Source organism: Meleagris gallopavo, chromosome 3 (genome assembly GCF_905368555.1).
Source record: "Meleagris gallopavo chromosome 3, MGAL_WU_HG_1.1, whole genome shotgun sequence".
NCBI lineage: Eukaryota > Metazoa > Chordata > Aves > Galliformes > Phasianidae > Meleagris > Meleagris gallopavo.
The window spans coordinates 14,490,980-14,509,004 of NC_139406.1; the positions used below are offsets into that span (position 1 = coordinate 14,490,980).

At 41.5% G+C, this 18,025-nt stretch overlaps 2 protein-coding genes across 18 annotated transcripts in view; one reads left to right on the top strand and one right to left on the bottom strand.

The window, feature by feature from the left end:
- The window catches only part of LOC104910128 (uncharacterized), a 105,666-nt gene extending 102,216 nt beyond the window's left edge, over positions 1-3,450 (top strand). For all 16 annotated transcript variants that reach the window (XR_014882323.1, XR_014882324.1, XR_014882322.1 and 13 more), the window contains one exon: positions 2,935-3,450. The gene's annotated coding sequence lies outside the window, so the exon portion shown is untranslated. The remainder of the gene's footprint in view (positions 1-2,934) is intronic.
- Positions 1,773-15,177, bottom strand: SERPINB5 (serpin family B member 5). Of its 2 annotated transcripts, none has more exons than XM_010708417.4 (7): positions 14,911-15,177; positions 9,208-9,382; positions 6,806-6,943; positions 5,699-5,816; positions 4,226-4,368; positions 3,605-3,772; positions 1,773-3,222 (listed from the first exon to the last, which is right to left on the bottom strand). In XM_010708417.4, the coding sequence occupies exons 2-7, from the start codon at positions 9,379-9,381 to the stop codon at positions 2,830-2,832; spliced, it is 1,134 nt and encodes a 377-aa protein (XP_010706719.1). In that variant the 5' UTR covers position 9,382; positions 14,911-15,177; the 3' UTR covers positions 1,773-2,829. The 2 variants fall into 2 exon arrangements, with proteins under 2 accessions (XP_010706719.1, XP_019469326.2); XM_019613781.3 differs by lacking the exon at positions 14,911-15,177 and adding an exon at positions 12,104-12,122.
- Positions 15,178-18,025: the final 2,848 nt, after the last annotated feature.

An 18,025-nucleotide genomic window follows, 5' to 3' on the forward strand; every position in this document is an offset into this window, starting at 1 on the left:
CAAAAGCATGAGGCTGGCCTGCTGGCTTCAAGGGGCTCACAGAGACAGATTACATCACAGCTCTACTTGCAGCTGTACTTTCTGGCCCTCTGTGGGCTATTTGGGCCTATTTGTGTTGTTGCTTGTTTGGTTTCCATCCACACCTGGTTCCTTCAAACTGTGCTATGGCATAAGCCTAACACCTTATCTGAACTCACTTACTAGGTTCTAGTATATTAGATCATCTAAGATACCATTAGTCAAAGCTAAAATCATGATTAGCAACTTAACAAAGCAAGACTAAATATTAGTCTAGTCTGGACTTGCTAGTAGGAAATAAGAATTATTTTCCAAAAGCAGAGAGAAGAAGCAGATGTGGAAAATGAACCAGAGCTTTTCATGGCCTTTTGTAAACTGAGACAGCTTCTTATCTGAAATATCAGCTTGCCTTGCATAGGCTGGGGTACCTTAGTGTTAGTCAGGAGGTGGAGGCAGACAGGTCTCTGCCTGAGGCAGTGTTCCTGTGTGCTTTCATGGGATAGCCCTCCTTGCAAAGGCACCAACAAGAAGCTCTCTGGGAACATATGTGAATGCACTAAGTGTTCTGATCAGCATTTAAATGGAGTATGAGCTGGATTGTATGGCTCCTGCACTGCAATATTTTAATGATCTGGAAAATCTGAAAGTGATATCTCAGCTTTTCTCCTTCAGTAAGTCTTGTCCAGGCAGAAAAAGAGAAATGAGGCAGTCTAACAGAGATTTTCATCAATCTAGCAGACCAGCAGACCAGCAGAGCAGTAGCAATAACGTATGATATGGCTTGCTGGACACCTGCAACTACTAGACCACGAGTAAGTGCTGAGTCACAGAGAAACTGCACAGACTGTATGCAACTAGTCCATCTTGCCTATGTACAGACTGCTCAGCTGCTCATCAGCTGCCAACCTCACATGCAATGCCCAGACCCTTGGGAGAACTGGTGGACACCGCAGTGATGACAGCTCTGGATAACTACAACCCCAGCCTCCAAAACAGATCAGACAATGATGGGGCACATAAAACCTTTTCCAGACACTCAGTTATCACTGAAGCTATTGAGATAGTAAAGATCTTTGCAGGCTGTTTCCTCTCAGACAGAATAAAATGAATTCTTACATACTGAATTCTTCTATCCATGTATCAGAATGCCTGATGAAGAGCAGCAAAGACCCCCAGATGCCTCAGGGACTCATCTTTTGTTGGTTTTGTTGAGTTTGTCTCCTCAGTGCCTTCAAAGATGTGAACCAGTGTATCCACTAACTGCCTGATATTAAGATAAGTCAGAGTCCATTAGAGGCTCACAAAGGGAAGCCAACTGGTGAAACCACTTAATCTTTGTGACTAAACCACTACTTGTTGTTTGGGAACATCAATAATCAAAACAGAACTCTCTCCAAATCCCTAATAGCCACTGTGCTGTTCTCTGGTATGAGAAGAAAGGAGTATGTATGAAAGGTTGCATGTTCACATTTAGAAATCTCTTTCTAGGTTCTTTCACATCTGAAGAACCAAGGAATACTCAGTTAAAATGGCCCCTTCTTTGAAGATATATTATTGAACTCACTCTATATATTGACCAACTAGTAACATACTCCTTAACTGTCAGCTATTATCTTGTAGTCCAAAAGGGCAATTCAGTCACAGATTTGATTTCTTCATATATTTAACTGTGTCCTGAATGAATCTATCAATTTCTGTTCCTATCTTCTTGGAGGCTGACTGAAGGAAAACAGATTGACACTGGATGTACTACAGACATTTGACACAGGTTTTGTAGTGCTTTATTCTGAACAGTGATTAGGTAAATGAGTACTGAACATATGCAGCAGGCAGTCTTCAGATAGAAATGAAAAACTAATTACAATAATTTCATATAGAATTTGGAGACTGGTAATTACAATGTTAATCTTACTCAAGCCAAAGTCTTTATTTCTTTCTTGAACCCCAGAGGTTAGTTAAATGTGTGAAGCCTTCTTGATGCTGAATCCAGAAGCAACAGAAAATCTATCTGAAGAGTGTGGCACTTTCAATATTAATCCAAGTGATATCTATCCTAGAACTGCATAACCTTCTTTTTCTCAGGATATATATAACAGAGTTCCTCTCAGCTGCAGTGAACTGGTCACCTCTGCCGTGTCTGAAGGAGAATGAGTGAAAAAATCCCACGCAGTGGAGTGCAACCTCCTCAGCCTACAAACTGATGTAGCTCACACTGAAGAGTCTTCTAGATGTTTTATTATTGCCTCTTGCATCCATACGTGCAGCTGCTGTTTCACAGATGCAAACTCTGAGTTGTTTAGCTGTACTATTTCACCGTGCCTCAGCAGGGTCCAGCAGGGCACCCTGGGTCACCAACTATAGCCAGGTACAAGAGGAGGGTTATCACATCACATGTCCACATTTTCCCCTTTTATACACTAGAAATCCACTGAGTATGAGTCTCGAGGTGTTTTGGATATGAAACAGGAACGCAACTCTTCCCCCCAGAGCCTTTTCCAGCTCCTGGTCTTTCGAAAACAGGCTTTTTGTTCATTTGGTTTTGGAAAAAGGTGTCACAGAGGAACAAAATATTCTTGTGGATAAGGATGGAATACTTCTTAGTAAAATATCATTCTGCACAGTGGGAATCCTTCAGTTTAAGGGGATTAATAAAAGGAAATTAGTTCTGCTGCATATGTAGAGTACATTGTACTACCCTGCTGCCATATGAACCTCTTAGAATTCCTTTCAAAGGTGATAGTCAGGACACCAAGCTTTACAGGAACATGCATCACCATAAATGTAATCGTGTTTTTTCATAATATTCCCTGCTTAAGGGGAACAGAATCTGCCTGAAAGAATCACATTGCGAGTTTTGTTGTGCCTAAACAAAAAGATAAACGGATGGTCAGCTTTAAATTCATCTTTGTGTTGCAGAATCCGATATCCTGGTACCTCTAGAGACTCTCCACCCTGTTCGTTTACTTCCAAAGAGACTTTATGAATGATCTTCGACAAAACCACACCTTTGGTTTCACACATTTCAGAGAAATCTGATGCACTCTCATCAAAGACATTTGTCATGCCGAGGCTTTCCAGGAGTGGCTTCAGGTCATAATCACCTTCCACACTAAACTTTGGAAGAAATACATTCACTTTGGTGTTGGCCATTATGCTGGGATTGGTCCACTGTAACAATGTCTCAGGGGTGAGTGCCTTTTCCAGCTGAGGACAAAGAACAAAGGAAATTAATGTTCAGTTCAGAGAAAGTGGGAACAAAAAGACCGTTTCTGAACTCATCGCTCCTATCAAACACCAAAAAACGAAGTCCAAAAGACAACTTTTGCTTATAGCATTCAGAGTTAACTTACACTCTCAGTTCTATTGATGGAAAGATTATTTGATCTATAGAGTAGACTTCCAGAGAAACTCCATTAAATGTGCATACTCTGATTATTGGTTCTTCACAAGCGTTTGCTATGTAATCAGCTCAGCAGCCTAATGAAGGAATCCAAGGAAGACAGTTCCTACCCAGGCTGCACACACCTTTGCACCAACACAGCTGTGCACGGAAAGCATCATCTCAATACTGTTGTTTTTCTCTCACCTTTTCCAGGCCGGTCGTCTCATCTTCAATGTCTTTGGGGAGCAGAATGAGCATGCTGATATGTTTGTTAAGGCATGGAAGTTCAAGGATTGCAACATTTAACTCTTTTACATAACCCAGGCAAAACGTAGCTTCCAGATTCATCATTTGCACTGGCTTAGTTTCAGTCTGCAAAACACAAGAGGAGATAATCTAGCACTCCTTTTAATTCACAGAGAAGATGAGAGAGGAAATTTTGTAAGTGGTACACTCATTACCATTATGGAATTTGTTGGCTTTCGTAAGTAATGATATCAGCTGTAAGACTCTACTAGTGAAAGCTGTTTGTACTTCAAGGGGAGCAGTTTTCCTGTGTACTTAATACAACGTACTGGGGATGTGCTTTAAAGGAAAAAATTACCTACTGTTGGTGACCCTTAGTGCTTGTTTCACCAACAGCTTCAAACTAGCAACGTAACAAGAAAACTGGCTTAGGTACTTTTGCAACAGCATGCAGGTTTTGATAGAGAGTCTAAGAATGCCATGTAGTAACAAACATTTCTCACTTTCTCTCATTGAAATTTCCTTAGCACAAACATTTATTTGAGTGGAAGCAGTACTCTATTTTATTTTAGGACATACCTTGTTGACTTTAAAAGGACATTCTTTGATCTCTGCCTCTGGGAACTTCTTCATCCAGTTTGTGACAAAATAAGCTGCATTAACTAGGAGGATCTGAGTCTGGTCACTTACACTATCCTCATTCAAAATATTCTCCATTTTGCCTGTGAACATGGTTAAGCTGGTCATTAATACAATAAATGATCAACATATGTGTTGTTTTCACAGAACATGGAAACACTGTACTGAATTAAAATATTTCTGCCCTGCACCTCACAGATAGCAATTTTAATTATAAAGGGAAATTCCAAAACAGAAGCATTTAGTTCCCTAGCTGCAGCTTCATGTTTGAAGTGGAATTTGGGTCAAGACAAATCTTCCAAGTGACATTTTTACTCGGTTTACATAAAACAGAATAAGAAATATGTCTACTGCTTTTGTTTAGTACTTTAAAGAAGATACTGAAACTTCAGTGAAATTCAGCAGATAGAACTGAAAAAATATTTCTCATTTGGAGAGCAAGACTTCAAGAGAAGCTTCTGTTTAGCTTCTACTCACTTTTGGAGTGATACATGAGAATAAAATAACCCAAATAAGAAATATCGCTAACTATCTAATTACAGTTCATTACCAAGCAGTGCCATGGATTTCAAAAAGAGAATGAAATTCCTTCCCTCACTTAATTTCGTGTCTGTTCAAACGCTGTCATAAGATACTGAATTCAGAATGCTGTGTATTTTAGTCTCCATTCATGCATAAATCACACAAGCAGTGCAAAGTATTTCCCCGTGGGCACCAATGTCACCTTGGGATGGACCAGATGTGACTCAGGCACCCATATTTTTATATTTGTACCACATGAGGGCAATAGGCAGCAACCAACCCTGGAGCTACCTGTGAGCAGCATGTACATAAGCTCTGCCTTGGGCACTGCGTACCAGACCTCTACCCTGCATAGAGTGGGCAGGCTCTGCCTGGGAGCCCTGATGGACACTGAGAGGTGCTTCCTGTGACTTAGTGGCTCAGAGGTACTGCAGGAAAAGTGCAGCCCTATTGCCACAGGAGCGTCTCCAAGTAAGAAATATATGTCCACCTGTGGTCAAAATCAGCTGTGCTGCTGAGATGAGCTACTAATTAACGGCTTGAAATTCAGAGTCTAATACATACTCTCCATTAGAGAATGGGGCCAGGATTTGATGTACTGATGTCAGATGTTTGTAAAGCTTCATTCTGCCATACTTTCCCAGTGAAAACAAATGAGATGCTTTGCCAAAGGCTAACGCAAGGTCTGCCTCCAGAAATGTCACAGTAGTAAAGTAAATGATTTAAAAGCATGCTAATGTGGCTAATCCTCATGAATCCAAATAATAAGAGTTGTCCCATTGCTTTCACTATATATTTATTTCTAGAAGCAATAGTTAGGAGTTGTTATGAGGACAAAGATATCATTCTTCAAAGTGGTAAGCAGTATCCCTGAGGTTAGGCCCTACTCACCATCGGTTAGCTCTGAGAGAGATTTGTTGATCTTCTGTCGTGTTTCCTCAGTTTTTTCTTTGAACTCCACTAGTTCCAGCTCCGATGGAAAAGGCCTCTTTGTGGAGTTAACAAAATCCTGAAAGACACGAAGTACCGAAGCTAACCTCCCTTACATGCTCTTCACTAGATGACTTTCTACATGGCCTACAACACCAGTACCCCAAGCTTCATTATGGTGTAGGCGTAGAGTATATTACAAAGGACAGCTAATAAGTAACAGCAAGCGACAGCCAGGATACACAGCCACATTCCGCATTCGTGCTCCCAAGACTGTCTTCAATCCAGTTACACTGGCTGCTGAAGTAGCTTTGGTATTACAGGAGTGAACACGTTGCCCAAGTTTGAAAGGATAAAGCGGCCTTCAGTCTAGACCTGGGCAAAAGAAAGGGACGAGACAAAGGCCACAAGCTGCTCACAGTGTGCCTATCTTTGTCAGATGACATGCCCACTGCTGTGGATGGGACCAAAGAGCAGGCAACCTAATTATAACACCATTTAAGCAGGTTGTGAGTCTTCTGAAACATCACTTCTAGGCTGAAGTTGCCCTTGCGTGGGGCAACTATTCAAAAGCAACTCTGATAAATCAAACACAACGTTTTTCTCAGTTGTTTGCAAGGTCCTTAAATTTCATGGCCAAACAACACCTTCCTCACTTGTGTTGTTTGAGTAACCAGGCTTGTGCCTCCTCAGTTAGATTAAGAAAACTATTCTTTATGCAGTAATTACTTGGGTGTGTGGACTAGACACACACTTGCACCACCATCTTTATTTAAAATCCTTCCCAGTCATACTTACATTGCAAAGCCCTTGATGTGGCATAGAAGTCACACTGTATTCAAAACCTACTAGGTCTACTGACCTAAAACATATTAATGAAAGAACTGCAACTGTAGCAGTAGCTGCATTGCTTGGGGTCAAGCAGAACAATCATCCTCCTACAAACTTTTATTATGCTGTTCATCATTTGAGTCTAGTCAAGTAAAAGGTAATAATGAGAGAATGTATTTTGAATAACATCGAAGTCTGGTTGGTCAAGCAATTCAAGCGCGTTTCTGCAGTACTTACTGTGGTAGGACTGAGAGATTTGTCTACAAAGAGCCGCTTGACCATTTTCAGTGCAAAGAAAGAGGTGAGTTTGGAAACATCTGCAGTTACCGTTTGAAACCCAAAAGAAACATCTTTGACATCTTGTAAATGGAGCACCTGATAATGAACATAACAAGATACTGATCACCTTTCTTTTTATCATCTAAAAATTCAGAGAATCATAGTATCATTAAGGTTGGAAATGACCTCTAGGATGATCTAGTCCAACCCATCACCACCATGCCCACCAAAGCACATCCTTCAGTGCCACATGTACACATTTCTCGAACAGCTTCCACTACCTGTTCCAATACCTCGCTGCTCTTTCAGAAAATAAATTTTCCTAATATCCAAACTGAACCTCCCCTGGCGCAACCTGGGGCATTGACCTCTCATCCTATTAATGCTACCTGGGAGAAGAAGCAAGCCCCAACCTCACCATAACCTCCTCTCAGGAAGTTGTAACAGCTTGACAATAAGTAATATTTGTTTGTGACCAGAGCTTTGACTTTTTGTATTTAAGCTAACAACACAACTCTCACTCTTATTTATTACTAAAAAAAAACTCATTTATTTGACATCCCCACATAAACCTAAAGACTTGATTCTATCAAAACTTCAACCGAAAGTGTTTCCTTCCTGTGAGCAGTCCAAAGAATTCCATAGAGCTGTTCATACTAGTAATGTGATTTAGTGAAATACACATCTGCAGTGTGGAGTCACGTTTTCATCAAACTCACGTTCTTGTCCAAAAATCTGGAGTTTAGAGTTTAGAGGCCAGATAAATAAATGTTCCAGTTAGTTTACTTTCTGCAGATGGGCTACTTCGTTGAAAACTGCTTACCATATGGCAAAATTTGCTGATTATTGACACATGCCATCATGTGGTATTTCAGCAGAAATCAATCAGATAACTAGGTGAGCTTTGGTAGACAGAATGTGACCTAGAGGTATGGCTGCTGACCCACCTCCCAACTCCTGGGAATCACATGCCCAGTTAAGGATGTTCTAACATGACCTAAAACTCTCTGCTTTTAGGTGCCTCCCTGTTGCAAGATCTTTGAGAGTGCATGTTCCATTAAAAACAGCCTGCCCAACCCTTATCATCTTTCCCAGTCAGCATTAGTGATCTTTTCCCTTTCAGCCTCACTCCTGCTCTTTCTCCCTGAACACATCATGTCTTTACAGACACAGTAAATTACCTCTTGAGAAATGTGAAATGTAAATGCGCTTGTGTAACAGAACTTTATTTGTGGATGTGGATGTTCACTTACTATGGGACAGTTCAATGCAAATTGCAGGCACAAGTGAAAGTGAAATTAAGCATAGGATAATATTTTAAGCTCTTCCATTGGAAAGACAGTGCTTGAATTTTGAAATGGTGAGGAAGCTTTGAGGTGTTATTTAAACTAGAAATAAGATCTAAAAATCTTTTTTTTTTTTTTCATAATCCTATTTGTGAAAATATCCAGCAGGCCTTTGTGGGTATATCACTTTGTTGCTGTGTAGATAGGCTCATTGCAATCTGTAGGATGAGTGAAGGCATCAGAGGCTGTGCTCCTGCAGTGTGCCAGCAGGGAAACCAAAAATATAGGGAGGAACTGCTAAAGGAAGCAAAATGTATTCAAATACGTGGAATGCCCCTGAGACCCAGGTGATAATCAGCATATAAATGCATGTTGAATTTGCTTCTCATTCACCTCTAGGTAGCTGCAGAAATTGTGGGCACTGGAATAAAAAAATCCTGGCTGTGACAGAGGCAGTCGTGCAGCCTCTCCACACCACAGAACGACCTCGATACACTCGTTGCACCATCACCATGATGCTGCTTTGTGGTGCTGTAAAACCTTTGAGCATTTAGTGCTATTTGCAAGGCAAACTACTATTCAAGCTGTGCTGCCTCCTACTGCGTTATCTTCCTCTTAGCTGTATGGCAGGAGAAAGGGGAAATGGCAGACAGAACTGCTAAAATCGCTTGGTAATGGCAAAATTATTTCCAGTCCTGTTAAGCTTAGGCAGTCCTGAATAACCATAAAACAATTATCCGGAAAATGCAGTGACTTCAGCAGTGACCTTCAGCCATAGTCAGCACTCTGCTGAAAAGAGACAGGGCCTTAATGCAACTGCTGAGGACTCTGCCATGTTCCTCTCCACCTTGTAAATACTTCAGAAAGCTTTTTTCCGTATGCCAATGATTTTCGGCCTCCTTGGTTGTGTGGAGCCATGGAGTGTGGAAACATTCTGGAATTTTGGACGGACAGTTTTCTATCTGGCTTAAAAGGGAACCAGCATTCCTTTAAGTATTAACAAGAATAAGTAGGAAAGCCACCTCTGATAGCCACATAATTTTGCAGCTATAGAGAAGGATGCTGACAGCTCACCTTTTTCATTTGGTCTGCAGTGTCACCCTTTGTAGCTTTATATGCCAGAGCCAAAGACGTGGAGGTACACAGTGGGGCAAAGACAATATTGGCTGTTTTGTCCTTCTCGCATAGCTTTTTGAACATATCAACAGCAAAGGCAGTGTTTGCTAGTTGCAGAGCATCCATTGTCATCCTGAAACAGAAAAGGATAGAGATGACCCATAGAGTGAGCTCCTGTTGCAGCGGGGCTGGCAGGTCACTGATTTCCTTGCTGAAGGAGGCTGGACACCAGTATGGGGACTGGGCAGCTTGAGCCTACAGCCTACAGTCTGACCAATCCTGTCCAGTCCCAGACACCCTCAGCAGCTTTTGAGGAGAGTCTCATCCATGCCCAACCAAGGTGATGCGAGTGGCTCAGTAAAAGGCCTTACCTTCAAGTGACAGCTGGCAATTCTGCGTGCTGAATGGAGCCAGTATTACCAGATATATGTGGAGAAATCTGGGTTGGTCAGAGTGACCCACACATATCGAGTCACATTGGATAACATATGGATTTAATCTGGTTTTAATTGATGTTCCTCAAATGGGCCAACTTATAAGGCACTCTGCCTATGCTTTGGGCCCTTCTAGTACTTTCATAGGCCTTTAAGAGTCTCACAATCTTTCCTGTCTCTTGCTTCATGTCTAATTGTTCATTAAAACTTTAGCTGTGGCATATCCTCTCTCTAAGGGGTGATTCCCTGTTCTCCCTACCCTTGCTAGAAGTCTCCAGAAAGCTGTCTGGTCCTGTAGGTTGAGATCATCCTAGAAACTCTAAGTACTTAGCCTCCTACATAAATACTGCTATGTGCCCACTCATCATTTACAGTGATGACTGCAAATATTTTCCTAGCAGTTCAGAGTAACTGCAATTGCCGCAGGGCTGTTAGCTGATCTATGCAGTCAGGAATGGAAAAGATGGTGCCAAGCAACAGATGTTCTGGACCATGTTCTGGGAATGCCAAGGAATATTCCGATCTTCCAGACTGCTTTCATAGATCTAAAACTGCACTTTGGTGTAACTGCATTTGTGTAGATTAAAGACAACAAAGGTAAACCATGGAATTCAGCCAATATCATATCGAGCTTAAGACCAGCACAGATATGGAAGATGGTGACTCCTGTGGCATAGTGAGTTTGACACTATTCTACCTCCAAAATCATGTGTCCCTAAAGAAAGGGAAAGGCAGTCTGATAAATTGGTGCTCAATAGTTCTGTCTACTGAAAGAGACAGAAAGGAAAAGGAAAAGATGAATACTGCAAGGGACTTCAAAAGAGCAAAGATTTCAAACAGAACCCAAAAAAATTCTTTAACATGTGCTCTCCCCAGGAAAAAAAAAAATGACAAAATATTGGAATTTATCTGGCATGGAGAGGTGATTTTAAAAGTTCTATTCTTATCCAGACATCTATTTACAATACATTTCAGGCTCTGATACAGAAGATATGAACAGGAAAGTTGGCTATTTATTTGAAGCATTACCTTGGTGAGAGGTTTGCTGATCTTCCAAGCAGCACCTGAAGGACAGGGATTTCTCTCAAATGACTACTAAATACTGCAGTTCTTAAACATTGACCTGGTTCATACCTTTTGCATCCTAGATTGCATCAGATGAGTAAAGATCTCATCAGATGAGAGCAGTTAGGTAAGTCAAGACAGAAATGGGAAGAGGGGACATATGGGCAGGGAACTGTCTCCAGAGCAAGGACGCCTGCTCCTAACCACTCACTCTCATCCCTGTTTTGCATGGCATTTTGAATGACAAAAATCTGCTTCAAGAGCATGTGTCATACTGTCCAAACTTTGCTGAATATCAGACTCCACTGTATAGACATGCTGTGACTGTTTTGGTAGTTGAGAGTAGAGATTTCCAAAATAATCTGTGGTATTTATACATTTTTATAGGAGTAACAGAACAGGGGAGTATTTTGTCTGCAACACAGCAGAGAAAACTTTGATTTCCATGTAAGATCTGTAGAAAAGGCCTTCATGTCTTTGTTTTCATTAACTTACATATGTATATATTCTATATATTTAGTAAGGCACCTGGCTTAATTTTAGCTAAAAAACGCTGTATAAAAGGGTACTGAAATGTATTGCACAATTTAATTAAGTGAAAAAGGATACTGGCATAAAATCAAGGCTTTTTAAATCCAAATTTGAAGAACACTTACCTAGCAGTGTCCTCTCACATAGTGCTTGTTGGTATTAGCAACAAAGTATTTCCTAATTGCCTCCCAGTGCAAAGAAATTTATCAATTTATCTTGAGGAGGGAAAAAAATAAAATATACAGCACTGGAGAAAGTTATCCCCAAATAAAAATGAAGAGGAGGATGTTTACAACATGTAGAGGACTCCTGTAAGTCACTTTTCAAGCAGAATGGGTCTGTCCATCTCCCATGACACTGGCAGTGTCCCAAGGTGCTTGGTAACAAAGATTACCCTGGGAGATCCTGTTTTATAGTGTCAGCAGGAATCAAGATGGTGTCAGAGTGAAGTTTGGGAAATGTTCTCAGAGTTTTTCTGGGTGTAAAAGTGAGAACTCAGTGCCAGTCAGCATTACAAGCATCTATGTCATTCCTGTGGTCACAACTTCTCACATATAAAAGCAACTAATTACTAGAAAAGTCAAGCTTGCTAGAAATGATGGACTCTGCATATGTCAAAGGAGAAGAGAGCTTTGGGCAAAATAGTGGCGAAAGGCAGTAAAAATAAATATGAAGATCTGGGACTGCTGCTGAGGGAGTCACTTGGAACAACAGATCAAAGAAGCGTATGTGAAATCATCCTTTAAAATGCCTTTCTGCACTTGCTCAACACAGACATGCACTTCTGTGCACCTTACATAAACTGCTCTGAACAGGATGCCTACCTTATTTTTCCCTTTGAACTCATTCTCTTTAAGGGCACTTTAAGGTCCAGGAGCACACAATCCATATGCGTACTTTCTCTGTCCCAGGTAAAAATTGAAGAAATGGGCAAGTACCAGTTTCCCAGGCATTTCTCACTGAGGAGACAGTGGAAAATTACCCAAGGAACCAAGAATGTGTCATTCAACATCTACCATTCTCATGAAGATAAACAATACGCATAATCTCACAATGCCAGAATGATGTGTGCAGTTTACATGAAAAAATATTTCATTTGCTAGTGGAGTAAAATATCCCTCTTTAGTTATGGTTGGCCTGATGCTATTTTCACTTCCAAATCTTCCTTACAGACTAAGAAACTATATGAAATCATAATAACTTCAAAACATTTCATGTTCCTTTCTGACTTCATGCCAGAAATGCAATCCTGCCTTTTTAACATCAGCATTTTCAGCTATATTGGCAAATGACCTGCAGTGATAATAAAATGTGCATGTGCTACCTGCGTTTCACTCTCCTAGGTGGCAAAAGATTCAGAGTAAGGAAATTAATCGTGAAATTTTGCAAAATTAAATGACACCCTTCTACCTTACACCAGTGAAATTCTGCACCAGGACATAGCAAATTTTTTTCTGGTACCATTCAAGCTGGATCATTTTCTGCAAAGTTTCTATGTTCCTCTTCCGTGAGGACACCTGGAGGTACTTTGTGGTGAACCTTTTACAGACCTTCTGTTCACTCGGAAACTGATGACGTTTCTCAATGCTTTTGTTACGCCAAGAGAATCTATTCCTGATAATGGTTAAGGCTTATCACTCTTATCATTTCTTTCTTTTAGTGCTACTACTGATATAATGCACATTCAGAGGATTTTGTGGGGGAAAAAACTCCCTTCAGTTTCACCCTGCTGTTTTAATAAGGGCTTGGATAGCAAAGAATAATCTCTATCTCACCATCTTTTTTAACTGCATCTGGTCAGTCTTCTTTTTTAATGCTCCATTTATTAATGGTGTATGACACATAGGAGCTCATGGCGTTCATATGCTTGAAAGGAATTTACTGCATGAAATATTACAAAATCTTGAACCTCTTTAAAGCCCTGAGCACCCCAAGCTGTGTCAGTGACCCCACTACAGCAAGTTCTGGCTGAGTGAGAAGGGCTGATGCCCCCATCAAGACAAAAGCCCATTAGGTGCCCATGAGTGGTCCCAGAAACCAGACACAGCTCCTGAGTCAGTAATCACAGGAAACTCTCACACAGGGAGGAGTCAACAAAATTGGAAATGAAATTTCAAGAAGGGCTGTTTGGATTCTGGCTGAGTCCCTGCTTTCCCAGCAGAGCAGCAAGTCAGCATTCTGAGAGGCCCGCGGCACAGTGGCACCTTCTATGCACAGGCAGCCTGTGATCCACCCAGCTTTGTTTAAAGCTGTGATGGGGCCACAGAGTTCAAGAAACACATTCAGATACAGGAGGAAGCTGAGAGGCTCTAGAATCAGTTTTGAAAAAAATAATTTAAAGGTGCTTGGTAGCATAAGACACTATTTTTGCTTTGTCACTTCTGAATGCAACCAACAAATAAGGCTTTGTTTACTGTTTGCTTACTAAGTGAAAAGCTAAATGTAGCTTATCTTCTAAAAATTAATCAGAAGAACAGCAGCATCTCTGCAGAAACCTGACAAGTCACGTCAGCTGAATGGTAAGAATCATCTGATAAAGCAGAGCAAGCATTTATTTCATTCTTGCCTTTGTTAAAGAGCCCGGAGGAGAGCACACTTGGGGCAGACAGGGTAGTGGCCATCCAAGCTGGGCTGGTACTGGGACTGTGCACCAGGGCTACAGCTCAGGAGCTGTGAATGAACACCCCACAGTCATTTCAGTTTAGATAAATGACATGAAAGAACACTTATTCACAAGTGGGGCATTCCCCCTCCAAACTAGATCATTTGACATGACCTTACTGGAGCTCTTGTTCGGATAACACAAAATATAAAGGAACAAAACTCTTGTGAGCCTCTTCTTCCTACTTCTACACAAATGGCAGCTCTCCACCACGCAGGCTACACAGCATCGTGACAAATACATGATCTCCTCTAAACAGATGTTTCTCTGAGAAACACACAATATCAGACCAATGCTTTACTTTAGTGAGATCGGGGTGTTCATCAGGTTGTGGAAAAAGCACCATCAGCGACACAATTGAGAAAGTCACGCCAGGAATAGGAAAGTCTTAAGAATATGCTTTAATTGTGCCTCATAGTCAGTGAATTCTTCCAACCGGATGAGCACACTGAAGATAAAGTAGGTAATTAGCAGACTTAAGTACTTGTCCTTTGAACAAGCAAGGCTTAGACAAAGCAAAGAGAGCAAAGCAACACAAAACCCATGCAGAAAACAAGAAGAATATTCTTTTGTAAACTTCTAAAACAGTCTACACCTACTTAGAGATATGGAGCATTTTCATGGCATCATATACAGCCTGTTTTTCTGATTCAGGAAAAGCCATTTGGAACAGCCAACAGGTAGTCTAAATATTCTAATAATTCCTTTGCAGCCTCACCTGACAGACCCCACTCACCGTTTGCAATGAATCTTTTCAAGGGTAAGGAATGTAGACAGACGAACACAGCAATGCTGGGACAAAACCAAGATGTAGTTTAAGGAGGCTTTTTTCCACCCTTAATTTCATATGCTGTCTTTTCGTACAAGCTTCCTTATCCTGCTCACTCTGCGATTACATTTCACGTCAGAGATTTTATAACTATTAGTTAGGCATCAAAGTAACAGAAGAATAAAAAATGTTGTACTTACTTTGCAAGGGTATAATCCTGGTAAATGAATCAATGAAATGGGTCCGACACGAAGAACTAGAGACCTGTGGCGAAACCTTGCTGAGCAGAAGAGTCTGTTAGCTTGCCTGCTCATTGACACCACTCCCACTTTCCCAGCCCTAATTACGCACACACTCTCCCTTTTTTTTTCTTTTTTTTTTTCTCCCTTAATCATTCTCCAAGCAGCTCCTAAACTGGAGGAGCAGTATGAGTCACACCAGAGTTGTCTTTGTCTGCCCAGCTACTGAACACAACAACATGCTCCAGCAGGAAACAGCAGCCTCGGCACGTTGCCTGCAGCAAGTGCCCTACAAAAGGCACCAGACAAGAGGGAGCAAAGACTCTGAGAGAGAGTGTACCAGAGTGAAGGAGCAATTGAAGAACTTTCTGAGCAAAACCAATGCTCCAAGGTACACTGGAATTGCTGCGATTTGTAAAAACTTGTAATTGTGAAAAAGATACACAGGAAGGCAACCAAAACGTGTGATGGCCATCCAGTACTTTGCGTCTGTGTATGCATTAAGATAATGTCTCAATGTTGTCTTTGTGAGGGTTGTACATTGTACTTGGCTGCCTCAAAAGCCCAAGGCCACAGTGGAGCTCATGCTCAAAGAGCATGCCCATCTTTTTGCTCTCAAGCAGGAGATTTCAGCTGGGAGGGAGGAGAAAGCCACAGCTCCTTTCCAGCATCTCAAGAATGGGAACCACTGGGTTCAGGCCTCAGTGGCCACATGATTACTGATAAATCCAGTGGAGAGAGGAGAAGAAAGGGAGAGGGAGAGGTGATAGTGCAGCTTAACAGTCCTATTTGATTTGAAAAATGCACGCGATTCTTAGCAAGGAAAAGGTAGCCCACCCTGCTCCACACTGCTTCTCCCACCACAGAGTCTAGCTTTCCACCACACTAACAAGGACTTCTGGGGTCCAAGCCAACTTTCATGAGGAAACTGCCACCCACAAACACAGCTCCTGTCCACACCTCACCCACCCCAGGTGTCCCTGTATGCCCTTAGACCACTGATGTGCTACAAAAAAAGTAAGCGCAGTATTTCTGAGCTTGCTTTCAAGATTGCTGTGCTGGCAAATGAAAGTGCTAGGAAACCAGAGTGTATGTCTTCTCTGACATGATACCTTCTTGGTGGCAGTGGCAACTGAGGAGTTGTCATCTCCTTCTGAAATGACACATTCCTGTTTTGTTTTGAGTGCAAATCACACTACGGCTTCCTGATCAGATCCCAGCAATATGTTCTTCCAAATGACTCATTATTAGCCAAAGAAAATCTTATTTTCCTTTCTACTGTGATGAAGTAGGGTTCAACTTCATTTATTTAGCAGACAGTGAACATAAAATTAGTATTCTTTGCCGTAACTGAATTCATAACAAACATTAAGATGTGGATATGTTTAATTCAAAGAACATCAAGAACAGCTGAATAAAATGTGTCATCTGGGCAATTATTGTCACATAACTATTTATGCCTTATACTATGAGAGAAATTTTGATAAAAATCTGCAATAATATTGGCTGCCAGACTCTTCTCAGATGTCTGCAAGTAATCTAGACCCAAAGGAACAAACTTTCCTTCAGGCCCAGGCCTGGTGGGGAGTAGCTGACAACTCAACTGCCTTGATGGAGATAGCACAGCTTAACACCTTCACCTCCTATCACCATCAGCAGCTTCATCACCATGTAGGCTGGAAATACAAATAAAAGTGGGTGCACTGGTTTCTTCTAAAGGCTGAGCAGGGAAAGGTGAAAGAACTCTACATTACGAGGCTGAAGGTGCGTAAACATTACTACACTCCACTCAGTAACTTCTCTTTGATAGCTGAGCCTTACAGAACCCTTCTGCCTGACCTGCTGCTGAGAAATGACTGATTTCTGATCATAGTGCCATGAAAGAAATAACCAATTGCCACGCTTCAAAGAAAGGAGTCCACATGGGCTCCAGTAACTGAGTGGCTCACAGGGAAGTCCTACTTCCCCAGAGAATGGATATTTGGGGTTAATTTACAGTTGGAGATGACGTTAAAATAACATTAGGATGTCACATATAAAGACAAATAACATCCTAAAGTTATTTTATGTATGTGTTATATGTGTCTTCACATTAGTATTTATGGGAGTGCCTGTCACTTACCAGGATCTTACTTACAGCCCAACCAGGAAGAAGCAGTAAAGCAAAAGATGCTGACTTGAAAAGCAGAAGATTCTGAGCCTTAGGTACCTGAGGTTTGCAAGGGACAAGCACTGGAGCCTGGCCTCCCAGTTCCTCAGTTTGACTGTATGACAGCTAACTGCATCAGCTTGTGCATCTCCTGCATTTACCTGTCACTGAATTAGTGTTGTTTGGTTTGTCCTCCAAAAATTTTCAACACACATTACTGCAACCTGTATTTTAATCAAGTTTAAAACGATAATAGAATCAAGAACAGGATTTTTCTTTACCAGGAAAAAAAAAATCAAAGCTGTTTTAAAGCTCCCTCTGAGTTGGACACCTCTTGTCATGATGTAGTCTCAGAAAAAAAGATAGAGACAAAACAACATAGGAACAAGGGATGTGCAAAGTGAAACGCCATCATTATTGCAGTCCAAAGTTTTTCATAACACAGACAAGCCACAGTCTTCTAAAAAAGCAACAGTGGAGCTTTGATCTTCCTTTTCCAGGTCACCAACATTTTTGGTCTTCAACAGCTCAAGGGGAAACACAAGCAAAGGCCTTGATGGGCACCAGAACACAGCAGCCATCCCCATGTGCCACCACCTGGCTATGCTGTGTGCAGGAGGGACGCAGCCGCCCCGGTGCCACTCCTGTCATTCAGTCTGCTTTCAGCCCCAGATCTCTGCTCACCCTGCCACTCCTGCAGGGCGTTGTTCCTACACTCTGCTGAGTGGAAAAGAGAAACAGCTTCCCTCCTCCCACCCCTTGGACAGGCTTGTTTGGGGCAAGGAACGCTCCTCCTGCTTAACACAGTGCTATGAAGTAGTTCAGCTCCTTCATGGACTCCAAGTGACTGCTGTTGTCTTTTTTTCATGTTTTATTTCCCTAACATGTTGACGCTCAGGGCATGTCTGATTCCAGATTTCATGCTTT

Bases quoted from the DNA above. Each gene is read 5' to 3' on its own strand.
- SERPINB5 (XM_010708417.4), bottom strand. From the start codon at position 9,381: ATGACAATGGATGCTCTGCAACTAGCAAACACTGCCTTTGCTGTTGAT. The intron at 4,369-5,698 runs GTGAGTAGGGCC...CCATGTTCACAG, and splicing joins TCTCTCAGAGCTAACCGATG to GCAAAATGGAGAATATTTTG. The intron at 3,773-4,225 runs GTATGTCCTAAA...TGTGTTTTGCAG, and splicing joins GTCCTTTTAAAGTCAACAAG to ACTGAAACTAAGCCAGTGCA.